This window comes from Ranitomeya variabilis, chromosome 3 (genome assembly GCF_051348905.1).
Source record: "Ranitomeya variabilis isolate aRanVar5 chromosome 3, aRanVar5.hap1, whole genome shotgun sequence".
Taxonomy (NCBI): Eukaryota; Metazoa; Chordata; class Amphibia; order Anura; family Dendrobatidae; genus Ranitomeya; species Ranitomeya variabilis.
Genome location: NC_135234.1, coordinates 139,380,338 through 139,395,888, shown reverse-complemented (window position 1 = coordinate 139,395,888; position 15,551 = coordinate 139,380,338). Strand labels below are relative to the sequence as shown.

Genomic DNA, 15,551 nt, shown 5'->3' with positions numbered 1-15,551 from the left:
ACACTTCTTATAGTCCTCCATATAGTATAATACTCTACCCATAGTCCTCCCTATAGTATAATAAACTCTCCATAGTCCTCCATATAGTATAATACACTCCCCATAGTACTCTATATAATATAACACACTCACCATAGTCCTCCATATAATATAATACACTCCCATAGTCCTCCATATAGTATAATACACTCCTCATAGTCCTCCATAAAATATAATACACTCCCATAGTCCTCCATATAGTATAATACACTCCTCATAGTCCTCCATATAGTATAATACACTCCTCATAGTCCCCCATATATTAAAATACATTCTTCATAGTCCTCCATATAGTATATTGCATCTCATAGTTCTTCATATAGTATAATGCATTCCCCATAGTCCTCAATACAGTATAATGCAGGTAATATATAGTACATATAGCATAATGCACTGCCCATAGTCTGATAAAGTGCAGCCCCCATATAGTATAGTGCAGCCCCCATCAGGGTATAATGCAGCCACCCCACAGAATATAATGTAGTCCCCTCATAGAGTATAATACAATCCCCTTAGAATATAATGTAGCCCCCTCAGATTTAAACTTTTATATTTTTTTCACTTTTTTTTTACTTTTTTTTTTAACTTTTACCATGCTTCAATAGCCTCCATGGGAGGCTAGAAGCTGGCACCACTCGATCGGCTCTGCTACATAGCAGCGATCATTAGATCGCTGCTATGCAGCAGAAATGCAGGTGTGCTATGAGCGCCGACCACAGGGGGGCGCTCACAGCAGGCCGGCATCAGTAACCATAGAGGTCTCAAGGACCTCTATGGTTACCATTCTGACGCATCGCTGACCCCCGGTCACGTGACAGGTGTCGGCGATGCACTCATTTCCGGCCGGAAGCGCCGGTTAAAAGCCGCTGTCAGCGTTTGACAGTGGCATTTAACTAGTTAATAGCAGCGGGTGAATCGCGATTTCACCCGCCGCTATTGCGGGCACATGTCAGCTGTTCAAAACAGCTGACATGTCCCTGCTTTGATGCGGGCTCACCGCCGGAGCCCTGCATCAAAGCGCGGTATCTGACCTTGGACGTACTATCCCGTCCAAGGTCAGAAAGAGGATAAAGCAGCCCCCCCATAGAATATAATGCAGTTCCTTCATAGCGTATAATGCAGCCCTCCGTAGAATATATTGTAGCTCCCTCATAGAGTATAATGTAGCCCCCTCATAGAGTATAATGCAGCCCCCATAAAATATAATGCAGCCCCCTTATATAGTATAATGCAGCCTCCCATAGAATATAATGTAGCCACCTCATAGAATATAATGTAGTCCCGGTATAGAATATAATACAACCCTCCCTCATAGAATGTAATGTAGCCCCCCATAGAATATAATCCAGCCCCACAGTCCTACAGTTTTATATACTATATATATATATATATATATATATATATATATATATACTGTATATATACGCACATATATATATATATATATATATATATATATATATATATATATATATATATAACGCATACCTGGGGCCTCGCAGGCCCGCTAGGTTAATTGATTTCCATTTTCTGCAAGATTACTTTAGTTAGAATTCTGAAACTCTAGGTATTCCTCAGGTATATAGTTGTAAGTAATTTCCAGTTGTTCATATATTTTTATGTTACAGGCATTTCGGTATAACAACTCTTTTTTGGGAATACCCCATTTTCACATACCTGGGGCCTTTTAGGCCCGTACTAGGTTTACATGTGATTAAAAGAGATGTTTTCTGTAAAATTTTTTCAAATGATATTGTAGATGAGGTAGTTTTGTGTACTAACTTAGAAGGAAAACATATCGCTTCAGTAAGATAAAAAACATGTAAAAATATAACAAAAGAGGAACTGTATGCTTATTAGAGATGAGCCACCTCCCTAGTGTTCGGGTTCGGTTCGGTTAGTCGAACAGGGAGGTGTTCGAAGAACACCGTCGAACCCCATTGAAACCAATAGCAGGCAAACACAAACACATACAAACACATGGAAACCACATAGAAAACACCTTAAAAGGTGTCCAAAAGCTGACAAACTGCTCAGAAGACACAACAAACACGTGGAAAAGTCACAACTTTATATAGTCATGCGAAAAGAAAAGAGGTGGAGGAGTAAAAGGAGGAGACACAGATATACTGTAGGCATGTCATGCTCTTCTAAAATCAAGAAAGGCTGGAGTAAAAATCTAAACTCACTCTACCAACACCCAGACGTCTTGACAAAAAAAAGAAAAAAAGAAATATCTTTAGGTAGAATAGTGGCGGGTCCATTCAAAACACTTTCCTTAGAAGACGTAGTGGTACCCCCATTGGGAGTTGTGCCAAAAAATGAACCCAATACATTCAGACTAATCCACCATTTGTCATATCCAAGGGGCAGGTCAGTAAACGACAACATCGATGCAGAACCAAGTACAGTACTATGTACTGTACCTCCTTTGACGAAGCAATCAGGCGGGTCAAGAAGTTGGGAAGGGGCACCCTAATGGCCAAAACAGACATTGAGGGGGCGTTCCGGTTACTACCTGTGCCTCCGAATAGTGTCCTCCCATTGGGCTGCTTCTGTGAAGGAGCATACTACATAGATCGCTGTTTGCCCATGGGGTGCTCCATATCCTGCTCACTATTTGAGGCGTTTAGTTGCTTCCTTGAATGTGTCGTCATGGACGTTTGTAAGGCGGCACATATTATCCATTACCTCGACGACTTCTTATGCCTGGGCCCAAAAGATTCGCCACAGTGTGAAAACACGCGGTAGTCCACCTGTGAGAAGGAGAGAGCTGGAGGGAGAGTGGACACCCCAGAGCCGAGGGGTTAGATTGAGAAAGAAAGAAGGCGGTGTATCTTGCTTCATGGGTGGGGTACTCTGCTGAGTAGCAGAAATTGCTAGTAGGCCCAAAAGGATTTCCTGGGCCACATGCCATTGCAAAATAGTAGTTAGCTAAACAGGTGGTGTAGCTTGCTTCATGGGTGGGGTACGTTGATGAGTAGCACTAAATTCTACTAGGCCCAAAAGGATTTCCTGGGCTAGATGCCGTTACAAAATAGTACTTAGGTAAACAGGCGGTGTAGCTTGTTTCATGGGTGGGGTATGTTGCTGAGTAGCACTAAATTCCACTAGGCTCAAAAGGATTTCCTGGGCTAGATGCCGTTAAAAAATAGTACTTAGGTAAACAGGCGGTGTAGCTTGCTTCGTGGGTGGGGTACGCTGCTGAGTAGCACCAAATTCTACTAGGCCCAAAAGGATTTCCTGGGCTAGATGCCGTTACAAAATAGTACTTAGGTAAACAGGCGGTGTAGCTTGCTTCATGGATGGGGTACGCTGCTGAGTAGCACTAAATTCTACTAGGCCCAAAATGATTTCCTGGGCCAGATGCCGTTAAAAATAGTACTTAGGTAAACAGGCGGTGTAGCTTGCTTCGTGGGTGGGGTACGCTGCTGAGTAGCACCAAATTCTACTAGGCCCAAAAGGATTTCCTGGGCTAGATGCCATTACAAAATAGTACTTAGGTAAACAGGCGGTGTAGCTTGCTTCATGGGTGGGGTACGCTGCTGAGTAGCACTAAATTCTACTAGGCCCAAAATGATTTCCTGGGCCAGATGCCGTTAAAAATAGTACTTAGGTAAACAGGCGGTGTAGCTTGCTTCTGGGTGGGGTACGCTGCTGAGTAGCACCAAATTCTACTTGGCCCAAAAGGATTTCCTGGGCCAGATGCCGTGAAAAAATAGTAGTTAGGTAAACAGGCTTTGTAGCTTGCTTCATGGGTGGGGTACGCTGCTGAGTAGCACCAAATTGTACTAGGCCCAAAAGGATTTCCTGGGCTAGATGCCGTTAAAAAATAGTAGTTAGGTAAACAGGCGGTGTAGCTTGCTTCATGGGTGGGGTACGCTGCTGAGTAGCACTAAATTCTACTAGGCCCAAAAGGATTTCCTGGGCCAGATGCCGTTAAAAATAGTACTTAGGTAAACAGGCGGTGGGTGGCTGGGCTACTCTGCTGACTAGCAGACACTGAAGCTTTGGAGCAGACCTCTGAATCCCAGGCCATAGTATGAGTAAACAACTCTGCAGACGACCCCACCCACCTGGAATTGACGATGGCAACATCATGTAAAACTCAGCAAGGGGACTAAATAAAAGAGTCTCCATTTTTTCAAAAAATTCGGCCGTAGACACCACTTAAGTGGCATCAATTTCGCCAGAGTTTTTTAAAACGGTTGGTGAGGTGATTTTCAAAAATCATCAAGCTTTTAGTCTCCCCAAGATGACACAGGGGTAGAAAAGTCCTTGCGGATCCAGGATTTGTTCATCTTGATGAACATTAGTCTGTCTACATTGTCAGTGGACAGCCGCGTGCGCTAATCTGTCAGCACACCACCAGCAGCACTGTGCACACGTTCAGAGAGAACGCTGGCTGCGGGGCACGACAAGTTCTCCAAGGCGTGAGTGGCGAGCTCAGGCCATTTTTCAAGATTGGAAGCCCAAAATGAGCAAGGGTCCAGTTCCACAGTCATGGCATCAATGTTAACTTGGAGATACTCTTGTACCATCCTCTCTAGGCATTGGCTGTGCGTCAGACTTCTTGTCTCCTGTGGCCTTACAAAGGATGGTCTAAAAAAATCTTGAAACAATTGGAAAAAATTGTTGTTACCACCAGATACGATGTTACTGTTACGGTTAGAGTGATGACTCGATAGTCCCACGGTTGGCAAGTTAGAACTCAGAGATTGACTACGTGCACCACTGGTGTTTTGTGGAAAAGCAGATGTTAGATTCTGTAACAGTCTCTGCTGATACTCCAGCATGCGTGAATCCCTTTCTATGGCAGGAATTATTTCGCCAAATTTGCTTTTGTACCGGGGATCTAAGAGTGTGGCAACCCAGTAGTCGGCATTACTTCGGATTCTGACAATCTGAGGGTCATGTTGCAGGTAGTGCAGCAAGAAGGCACTCATGTGTCTTGCGCATCCAGGAGGACCAAGTCCTTGTTGTCTTGGTGGTGGCAAGGTGAGAATCATGCTTCCTTCATCTGCCCTCTCCCCCAACCTCGCACAACAGAAATTTGATCAAGGTCTCTCTCATCTGATGAGTCTTCCATGCCCAGCGCCAGTTCGTCCTCCACTTCTTCCTCGCCTCCTGCACCTTCCTCAACAGTTTGGCTGCTACCATGCGCCCTTGGTTATCCCTCTCCCCCAGCCTCCAATGCCAGCCGCCTTGGTGCTTCCAACCTTCTTGACCTTGGAGATATGATCCCTTCCGCATACGACTCCTCCTGTTCCTCCTCCTCCTCCTCTTGTTCCACCACCTGACTCCGGACACTGTGTAAGGTGTGGTCCAGCATGTAAATCACCGGAATGGTCATGCTGATAACAGCATCGTCAGCACTAAACAAAACATCTTCGTTGCTATTTCAAAACTGTGCAGAAGGGTGCATAGGTCCCTGATCTGAGACCACTCCTGCAATGTGATTTGCCCCACCTCTTGATCTCGTTGGCCCAGGCTATACGTCATAACGTATTGCACCAGGGCTCGTCGGTGCTGCCACAGTCGCTGCAACATGTGCAGAGTTGAATTCCACTGTGTGGGCACATCGCATTTCGGCCGGTGAACTGGCAGGCCCAACGACTTCTGTAGAGATGCAAGTTGTCGAGCTGTGGGATGCGAATGGCGGAAGTGAGCACACAGTGACTGTGCCCTCTGCAGAAGCCCATCTAGTCCGGGATAGTGGGATAAAAATTGCTGGACAACCAGGTTCAAAACGTGAGCCATACAAGGCACGTGTGTGACATTGCCCCGGCGAAGGGCCGCACCCAGGTTTGAAGCATTGTCGCACACAGCCTTCCCTGGCTGCAGGTCGAGTGGAGACAACCATTGATGGAACTCGTTCTCCAGAGCTGACCACAACTCCTCAGATGTGTGACTCACATTTCCCAGACATTTCAATGTAAACACTGCCTGATGCCATTGAGCCCTGGTGACAGCATAGTGAGGAGGTGTGCAGGATTCCTTCTGCGCAGTTACAACGCGGGAGGCATTACCAGACAGGCTTTGGGTGCAGGTGGAGGACCGAGAGGAGGTTGAGGAGGCAGAAGCAGTGGAGGAACTTCTAGATGCAGAGGATCGACGAGCAACTCGTGGGGATGGCAAGACTTGGACAGCAGCCCTTCTCCTGATGTTGCCGTAGTTACCCAGTGCCCAGTCACCGACATGTAATGCCCCTGTCCATGTCTACTCGTCCAAGTGTCTGTCGTGAAATGCACCCTGTCACACACAGAGTTTCTCAAGGAAGCGGTGATGTTATGTGCGACATGCTGGTGTAGCGCAGGCACAGCTTTCTTTGAGAAGTAGTGGCGACTGGGCATCTGGTACTGGGGCACTGCGACGGACATAAGGTCTCGAAAATCCTCTGTGTCCACCAGGGGGAAAGGCAGCATTTCTGTAGCCAACAGCTTGCAGATGGAGAAATTCAACCTCTTAGCTTTGTCATGGCTAGGAGGAAATAGTCTTTTACTTGTCCACATCTGAGGGACTGAGGGCTGGCTGCCGTGCTTAGACGGAGTTGAGTAGGATGTCCCCGGCAAACTGCTGGTCTGTGAGGAAGGTGCAGGCGGAGATGTTATGTTGCCTTGATCAAAATGTGGTGTTGATGTCGGAGAGCGCTCAACACCAGCAGGTGTTTCCACTTGCAAATGTCCTGACGACCTGCCAATCACACTGGCTGTTGCGGGTAAAGAGGTGGAAGTTCTGCATCCAAAACAAGTGCGACTGCTGTCCCCACAGTCACAGAGGATGAAGAGGACGCGGATGCACTTGATGGGGCAGACGGTGGTTGACCCGGCCCACTAGGCCGCATTGTAGCACAGTGAGCTTCCCACTGCAACTTATGCCTCATATCCATGAGACGGTTCATGCATGAAGTACTCAAGCTAGTGATTTTTTGGCCTTTACTGAGATTTTGTTGACAAATCTTACAGACAACATGAGTTGGGTCATCCTTTGCGATGTCAAAAAATGCCCAGGCTATGCTAGGCTTAGAGCCCGTGCGACCTGAAGAGCCACCACGACTTCTGGTCTGAGGCACAGTTGGGGTTGAGGATGCAGTTGTTGACGTGCTTCCAGTACTCCGTCTCTGTCCAGGAAGGCGCACCGTTACCTCATCGTCAGACTCGTCACTAGCATCCTCCTCCACCTCCTCTGCTGACCTCATGGACTGGCGGACTGGGGGTTGACAGTAAGTGGGGTCTACAACCTCGTCATCATCATCCTGTGTGTTCTCACACCCGTTGTCCTCAGAGCCAACCTCTTCCTGCCCCGACCGAAAAGACAAGTTTTCGTTCCAATCAGGTATCTCAGTCTCATCATCATCTTCCTCATTGTCTCTACCAACAGGAGTTACAGTTTGGGAACGAGGGTCTACATTATGCTCAGAACCTTCTTCATCTGGGCCTGGATCCAACTCACAAAGATTCTGGGCATCAGTGCAGATCATTTTCTCGTCTGGATTCACAGAAGCTCTGGAGCAGACCTCTGATTCCCAGGCTATAGTATGTGTAAACAGCTCTACAGACTCAACCATGTGTGTTAACCCATGCTCAGACGGGCAGCTGGAGACTTGGAAGCTGTGAGGAAGCAAGTGCGATTGGGGTGACAACTCTGAGGACTGGAGTAGTTGTGATGATGAAGTTGACATGGAGGAGAGCCCACTTGAATGAGCACTTGATATCCGTTCAAGCACCTGCTGTTTTTGTGCCTCATCTGGAATTTTTGGCGATGCTTGTAGCAATGGTCGTAAGAAAGGGATCATATCAGATTGTCCACGAAAAGAAGTAGACATCTTACTTTGGCTGGAAGATGGTCACCCCCAGGAAGAAGCGACAGCGAAACGTGCGTAGGGGTCTGGAGGCTCGGTTAATTACGTGGCAGTGGAATCCTGTGTGGGACTGCATACTAGGTAATATGAGGAGGATGTGACTTTATGCTTTTCACTTTTTGTTCAGAGGTGGAAGGGGAAAAAAATCTTTTGACATCTGACTGATGAGGGGTGTCTGGTGGATCTGGGTTAATTTTAACCTCAGCACCTATTTCAAACTTGTGGTCAATTCCCCGGTCTGTGTGTTTTCCTTCCCATAAGATTTCAATATATTAGGTGGCAGATTTTTAAATGTGCATGTCCCCATAATTTATACAATTCTTGTTAAAGAAGTTAAACTACAATCCACTTTGCCCACCAGCCTCCGGTTTTTGGTTTGAGGCACCAATTTTACTATATATGTTATTGTGTTTTATATTTAAATAAAGAAATTGTTTGTACACAAATTGTTTTTCATGGCACTTCTTGATCCTGCAAAAGGATTGTTATGCTATATCAGTTTGATGGAGTGTGGCCCATTCCCCTTTGAGGTCTAGGGTCGGGGTAGTATGATTACTATAGTATGTGTAAACAGCTCTACAGACTCAACCATGTGTGTTAACCCATGCTCAGACGGGCAGCTGGAGACTTGGAAGCTGTGAGGAAGCAAGTGCGATTGGGGTGACAACTCTGAGGACTGGAGTAGCTGTGATGTTGAAGTTGACATGGAGGAGAGCCCACTTGAACGAGCACTTGATATCCGTTCAAGCACCTGCTGTTTTTGTGCCTCATCTGGAATTTTTGGTGATGCTTGTAGCAATGGTCGTAAGAAAGGGATCATATCAGATTGTCCACGAAAAGAAGTAGACATCTTACTTTGGCTGGAAGATGGTCTTTCTTCTGCAGATGTTACTGTTGCTTTAGCACCTACCCCAGGGACATAACCTTTTTTTCCCTTTCCAACACGCCTATTCCCCATTCCACCAGCAGCAGGCTTTTTGCCACTCATTTTAGTGCTTAACTAATTGGCAACTCTGTATCTGTAGTTGTTGGCACAACAACCGATGGATGAAAACCGAGCAGAACTGAGTGGCCAAACTGTGGTACTAGGCCTAAAACTATTACTTGGATTAGATGCAGTGAAAATTGAGATACACAGGCGGTGTAGATTGTTTCACAGGTGGGCTACTCTGCTGACATGCAGACACTGCTCCTAGGCCCAAAACTATTAACTGGATTAGATGCAGTGAAAATTGAGATACACAGGCGGTATAGTTTGTTTCACAGGCGGGCTACTCTGCTGACGTGCAGACACTGCTCCTAGGCCCAAAACTATTATCTGGATTAGATGCAGTGAAAATAGAGATACACAGGCGGTATTAGTTTCACAGGTGGGCTACTCTGCTGATGTGCAGACACTGCTCCTAGGCCCAAAACTATTAACTGGATTAGATGCAGTGAAAATAGAGATACACAAGCGGTGTAGTTAGTTTCACAGGTAGGCTACTCTGCTGATGTGCAGACACTGCTCCTAGGCCCAAAACTGTTACCTGGATTTGATGCAGTGAAAATAGAGATACACAGGCGGTGTAGTTAGCTTCACAGGCAGGCTACTCTGCTGAAGTGCAGACACTGCTCCTAGGCCCAAAACTGTTAACTGGATTAGATGCAGTGAAAATAGAGATACACAGGCGGTGTAGTTAGTTTCACAGGCGGGCTACTCTGCTGACGTGCAGACACTGCTCCTAGGCCCAAAACTGTTAACTGTATTAGATGCAGTGAAAATAGAGATACACAGGCGGTGTAGTTAGTTTCAGAGGCGGGCTACTCTGCTGACGTGCAAACGCTGCTACTAAGCCCAAAACCCCAAAACGATTTACTGGGTTAGATGCAGTAAAAATTGAGATACACAGGCGGTGTAGCTAGCTTCACAGGCGGGCTACTCTGCTGACATGCAGACACTGCTACTAAGCCCAAAACCCCAAACGATTTACAGGGTTAGATGCAGTAAAAATTGAGATACATAGGCGGTGTAGCTAGCTTCACAGGCGGGCTACACTGCTGACATGCAGGCACTGCTACTAAGCCCAAAACCTCAAAATGATTTACTGGGTTAGATGCAGTAAAAATTGAGATACACAGGCGGTGTAGCTAGCTTCACAGGCAGGCTACTCTGCTGACGTGCAGACACTGCTACTAAGCCCAAAACCTCAAAATGATTTACTGGGTTAGATGCAGTAAAAATTGAGATACACAGGCGGTGTAGCTAGCTTCACAGGTGGGCTACTCTGCTGACGTGCAGACACTGCTACTAAGTCCAAAACCCCAAAACGATTTACTGGGTTAGATGCAGTAAAAATTGAGATACACAGGCGGTGTAGCTAGCTTCACAGGCGGGCTACTCTGTTGACGTGCAGACACTGCTACTAAGCCCAAAAACTCAAAACGATTTACTGGGTTAGATGCAGTACAAATTGAGATACACAGGCGGTGTAGCTAGCTTCACAGGCGGGCTACTCAGATGACTATCAGACAATGCTACTAGCCCAAAAGGATTGGCTGAGCTAGATTACACCAAATGCTGTGACTAACACTTGCACAGCACTGGCTCAGACCTGCCTGGCAAACAGTGCTATGAACTGCTGTAACCTACCCTGAAAAGGGGTGATATTACAACTAGTCCCGACTCCTCCAGACTCCCTAAACCTATCTCTCTGACAATTTGCTCCAAAAAAACACTCTTAGTCTGTATAGCACCCACAGCAGCAGCGGTGCCGTCTAACACTAAGCTGCAGCAGTGAGGAAATGGTGGCGACGGGGCAAATGGCTGGTTTTATAGGGCAAGGACATGTGACATACACAGCCAATGACACATGCCCTTGCATGTGTACATCACATGCACATTGCTGTGTGTGTGTGTGCACTGCTGATAGGCTGAGAGACTGCACCGCCCCTCTGTAAATGCGGGAAAGAAAAAAAAAATGGAGATCGGCGTTATTTCAGCACAGATGTATCCCCTCCCCCTCGCCCACTATACACTGAAACAGTCTATTAACAATGATAAACAGTTTTAATGTGCAAATCAAGCTAGGCTTTTGGTGAACGAACAGTTATCGAACAGAAACTTGAACAGCCGAATTTTAAGCAAATTGTTCGGGTTCGTCGAACGACTCGAACACCGCCCAAAACAGCTCGAATTTGAAATTGGCGAACAGTTCGACTCGAACACCGCTCATCTCTACCCTTTATTACTATTGGTGTCTCATTGACATCTCTCCATTATTAACCTGGCTTAATGTCACCTTACAATAGCAAGGTGACATTAACCCCTTATTACCCCATATCTCACCGCTACTTGGGAGTGGGAAGAGAGTGGATAAGTGCCAGAATAGGCGCATCTTACAGATGTGCTTTTTCTGGGGTGGCTGGGGGCAGATATTTTTAGCCGAGTGGGGGGGGGCAATAACCATGGTTCCTCTCTAGGCTATTAATATCTTCCCTCAGTCACTGGCTTTCCCACTCTGGCGGAGAAAATTGCGCGGGAGCCCAGTTTTTTCCGTGATTTAACTCTTTATTTTAACACCTAGATCTCCCAAATTTTACACACAGACACTTCCAACATTATTAGTGAGGAATATGTAAAAATATAACGGATATGCAATGGTTTACTGTATGTAAACCATGTCTCATATCCTGTCGGGTTTGATAAGGAGATAGCAAAAGCCGGCAATGGAATTACTGGCTTTTCTGCTAGCTCTGCATCAAATGAATGAATGAATAAGCTGACACCCAGCGGTGATCGCCCGCACACCCCTCGTGTGTGCAGGTGATCGCATAGACATAATAATCCATCCCTGGTCCAATAGGCCCAGGGCACAGGGACGCATTATTACGTCTGATGTCAGAAGGGTAAAAAACAGTATTCCACATGGCCAATTTCTCAGAACAAGGAGTATCTGTTCTGATGAATCTTCTTTCCAAATACTGTACAGGGCCAAGAACTGGCAGAACGATGCTCTCAGACATGATATTCTAACTGCATTATCCATCAAGGATGGTCCAGAGCATGAAAAATGAGCAGGACAGGTTTGCTCAAACCAAAAGCTCCATCATTACCATAACTAGAATTAAGGTTCAATTCAACCTACAATGAGAAATGGAATTGGATGAAAAATGCCTTGTCCAAATATTGTGCAACCCTCTGTTTTGACCTTGTAGTAGCCAAAAGCACCACATTTGCACCATCTATCGCATACAGAAGAACTCAGAAGGGTTCACAGCCACCACTAATAATTTTCTTGTGGTTTACATTTTTGCATTCATTGTGTTTGTTGTTGCTCAGGCATTACTCTGCTCAATTTACCCTTGTTAATATTAACATTTTTATTGTTTTTACTAATGTACTTAATAAAAACTTACTTATTTTAATTTATGAGTTGTAATCACATTCCCTTTCTTGGTTATTTATGTATTATTGGAAGTATCCCAATTTTTTTTTTTTGCCTCATATAGGTATTGAATGTCTACTGTGAGTTTATGTTACATGGAATCATGGAATAACAAACGCATTTCTATGCTTTTAGAATAATTGATGGTAAAGACTTGATGCCTCTTCTGCAAGGGATGGCACCCAACTCTGATCATGAATTTATGTTTCACTACTGCGACGTGTACTTGCACGCGGTTCGATGGCATCACAACATTAGTAAGTACAGAAAAATGATTTGTGTAATTTAAACATAGTACAAAACAATGGGTATGCAAAAAATGCTCTAATATAGTATTGAATGCCATGTCACACTAGTCACTCAAGCGCCTGCCGTGCCACACTGCCCACAGAACAGCCTGCCAGTTGGGGGCTACTTACTGTTACTACAGACAGTAAGGTATTGGGCAGTGGGCACATATAAAAGTATCAAACTGAATATGAAATCCATCAGCGAAAAACCATCAGCAGGATTATATAACTCCAATGGGCCAAATTTTTTAGGATCACGCTAGCTCCTCTCATATAGTGCCTTACGAAAGTATTCGGCTCCCTGGAATTCTTCAACCTTTTCCCACATATCATGCTTCAAACATAAAGATACCAAATGTAAATTTTTGGTAAAGAATCAACAACAGGTGGAACACAATTGTGAAGTTGAACGAAATTTATAGGTTATTTTAAATTTTTGGGGAAATTCAAAAATTGAAAAGTGGGGTGTGCAATATTGTTATTATTAATATTATTCGGCCCCTTTACTTTCAGTGCAGCAAGCTCACTCCAGAAGTTCATTGTGAATCTTGGAATGATCCAATGTTGTCCTAGATGCCTAATGATGATAAATATAATCCACCTGTGTGTAATCAAGGCTCCGTATAAATGCACCTGCTCTGTGATAGTCTCAGGGTTCTGTTTGAAAAACAGAGAGCATCATGAAGACCAAGGAACACAACAGGCAGGACCGTGATACTGTGGAGAAGTTTAACCCCTTAATCCCATATGACGTACTATACCGTCGAGGTGGGGTGGGCCTTAATTCCCGGTGACGGTATAGTACGTCATACGCGATCGGCCGCGCTCACGGGGGGAGCGCGGCCGATCGCGGCCGGGTGTCGGCTGCATATCGCAGCTGACATCCGGCACTATGTGCCAGGAGCGGTCACGGACCGCCCCCGGCACATTAACCCCCGGCACACCGCGATCAAACATGATCGCGGTGTACCGGCGGTACAAGGAAGCATCGCGCAGGGAGGGGGCTCCCTGCGGGCTTCCCTGAGACGATCGGTACAAGGTGATGTACTCACCTCGTACCGAACGTCTTCTCCCTGCAGGCCCCGGATCCAAAATGGCCGAGGGGCTGTATCCGGGTCCTGCAGGGAGCACTTCCGGGTCGGAGCAGGCTGCAGATGAAAGCTGCAGCCTGCTCCGATGAAAGTATGATCACGGATCTGATAGAGTGCTGTGCACACTATCAGATCTGCGATCTGTGATGTCCCCCCCTGGGACAAAGTAAAAAAGTAAAAAAAAAAATTTCCACATGTGTAAAAAAAAAAAAAAAAAATTCCTAAATAAATAATAATAATAAAAAAAATATTATTCCCATAAATACATTTCTTTATCTAAAAAAAACAAACAAAAACAATAAAAGTACACATATTTAGTATCGCCGCGTCCGTAACGACCCAACCTATAAAACTGGCCCACTAGTTAACCCCTTCAGTAAACACCGTAAGAAAAAAAAAAAAAAAACGAGGCAAAAAACAACGCTTTATTACCATACCGCCGAACAAAAAGTGGAATAACACGCGATCAAAAAGACGGATATAAATAACCATGTTACCGCTGAAAACGTCATCTTGTCCCGCAAAAAACGAGCCGCCATGCAGCATCATCAGCAAAAAAATAAAAAAGTTATAGTCCTCAGAATAAAGCGATGCCAAAATAATTATTTTTTCTATAAAATAGTTTTTATCGTATAAAAGCGTCAAAACATAAAAAAATGATATAAATGAGGTATCGCTGTAATCGTACTGACCCGACGAATAAAACTGCTTTATCAATTTTACCAAGCGCAGAACGGTATAAACGCCTCTCCCAAAAGAAATTCATGAATAGCTGGTTTTTGGTTATTCTGCCTCACAAAAATCGGAATAAAAAGTGATAAAAAATGGTCACGTGTCCGAAAATGTTACCAATAAAAACGTCAACTCGTCCCGCAAAAAACAAGACCTCACATGACTCTGTGGACCAAAATGTGGAAAAATTATAGGCCTCAAAATGTGGAGACGCAAAAACTTTTTTGCTATAAAAAGCGTCTTTTAGTCTGGTTTCACACTTGCGTTTTTATCTGCATGCGTTTTTTAAAAAAACCGCATGTGTGAAAAAGTGCATGTAAACGCGGTAAAACGCATGCGTTTTTATAGAAAAACACAAGAAAACAAGAAAAAAACAAAAAACCCTAACCCTACCCCTAACCTGAAATACGTGGCACTGAAATACGTGGCACTGAAATATACGTTTATATACGTATATACGTATATAAGTGCCACGATATTTCAGTGGCCACGTATTTAAGTGCCACGTATTTAAGTGCCACGTATTTAAGTGCCACGTATTTAAGTGCCACGTATTTAAGTGCCACGTATTTACGTGCCACGTATTTACGTGCCACGTATTTACGTGCCACGTATTTTTCAGTGCCTGAAATACGTGGCACTGAAATATACGTTTATATACGTATATACGTATATAAGTGCCACGATATTTCAGTGGCCACGTATATAAGTGCCACCTATTTAAGTGCCACGTATTTCAGTGCCACGTATTTAAGTGCCACGTATTTAAGTGCCACGTATTTAAGTGCCACGTATTTCAGTGCCACGTATTTCAGTGCCACGTATTTCAGTGCCACGTATTTACGTGCCACGTATTTTTCAGTGCCTGAAATACGTGGCACTGAAATACGTGGCACTGAAATATCGTGGCACTGAAATATTGTGGCACTGAAGTATTTACGTGCCACGTATTTTTCAGTGCCTGAAATACGTGGCACTGAAATACGTGGCACTGAAATACGTGGCACTGAAATATCGTGGCACTGAAATATCGTGGCACTTAAATACGTGGCACTTAAATACGTGGCACTTAAATACGTGGCACTTAAATACGTGGCACTTATGACTGTCA

General features: G+C 44.9%; 1 protein-coding gene across 5 annotated transcripts in view; it reads left to right on the top strand.

Moving 5' to 3' along the window:
- LOC143815482 (arylsulfatase H-like) overlaps positions 1 to 15,551 on the top strand; it is a 134,039-nt gene that overhangs the window by 100,600 nt on the left and 17,888 nt on the right. For all 5 annotated transcript variants that reach the window (XM_077294714.1, XM_077294711.1, XM_077294710.1 and 2 more), the window contains one exon: positions 12,463 to 12,584. In XM_077294714.1, the coding sequence (XP_077150829.1) occupies positions 12,463 to 12,584 (122 nt within the window). The remainder of the gene's footprint in view (positions 1 to 12,462; positions 12,585 to 15,551) is intronic.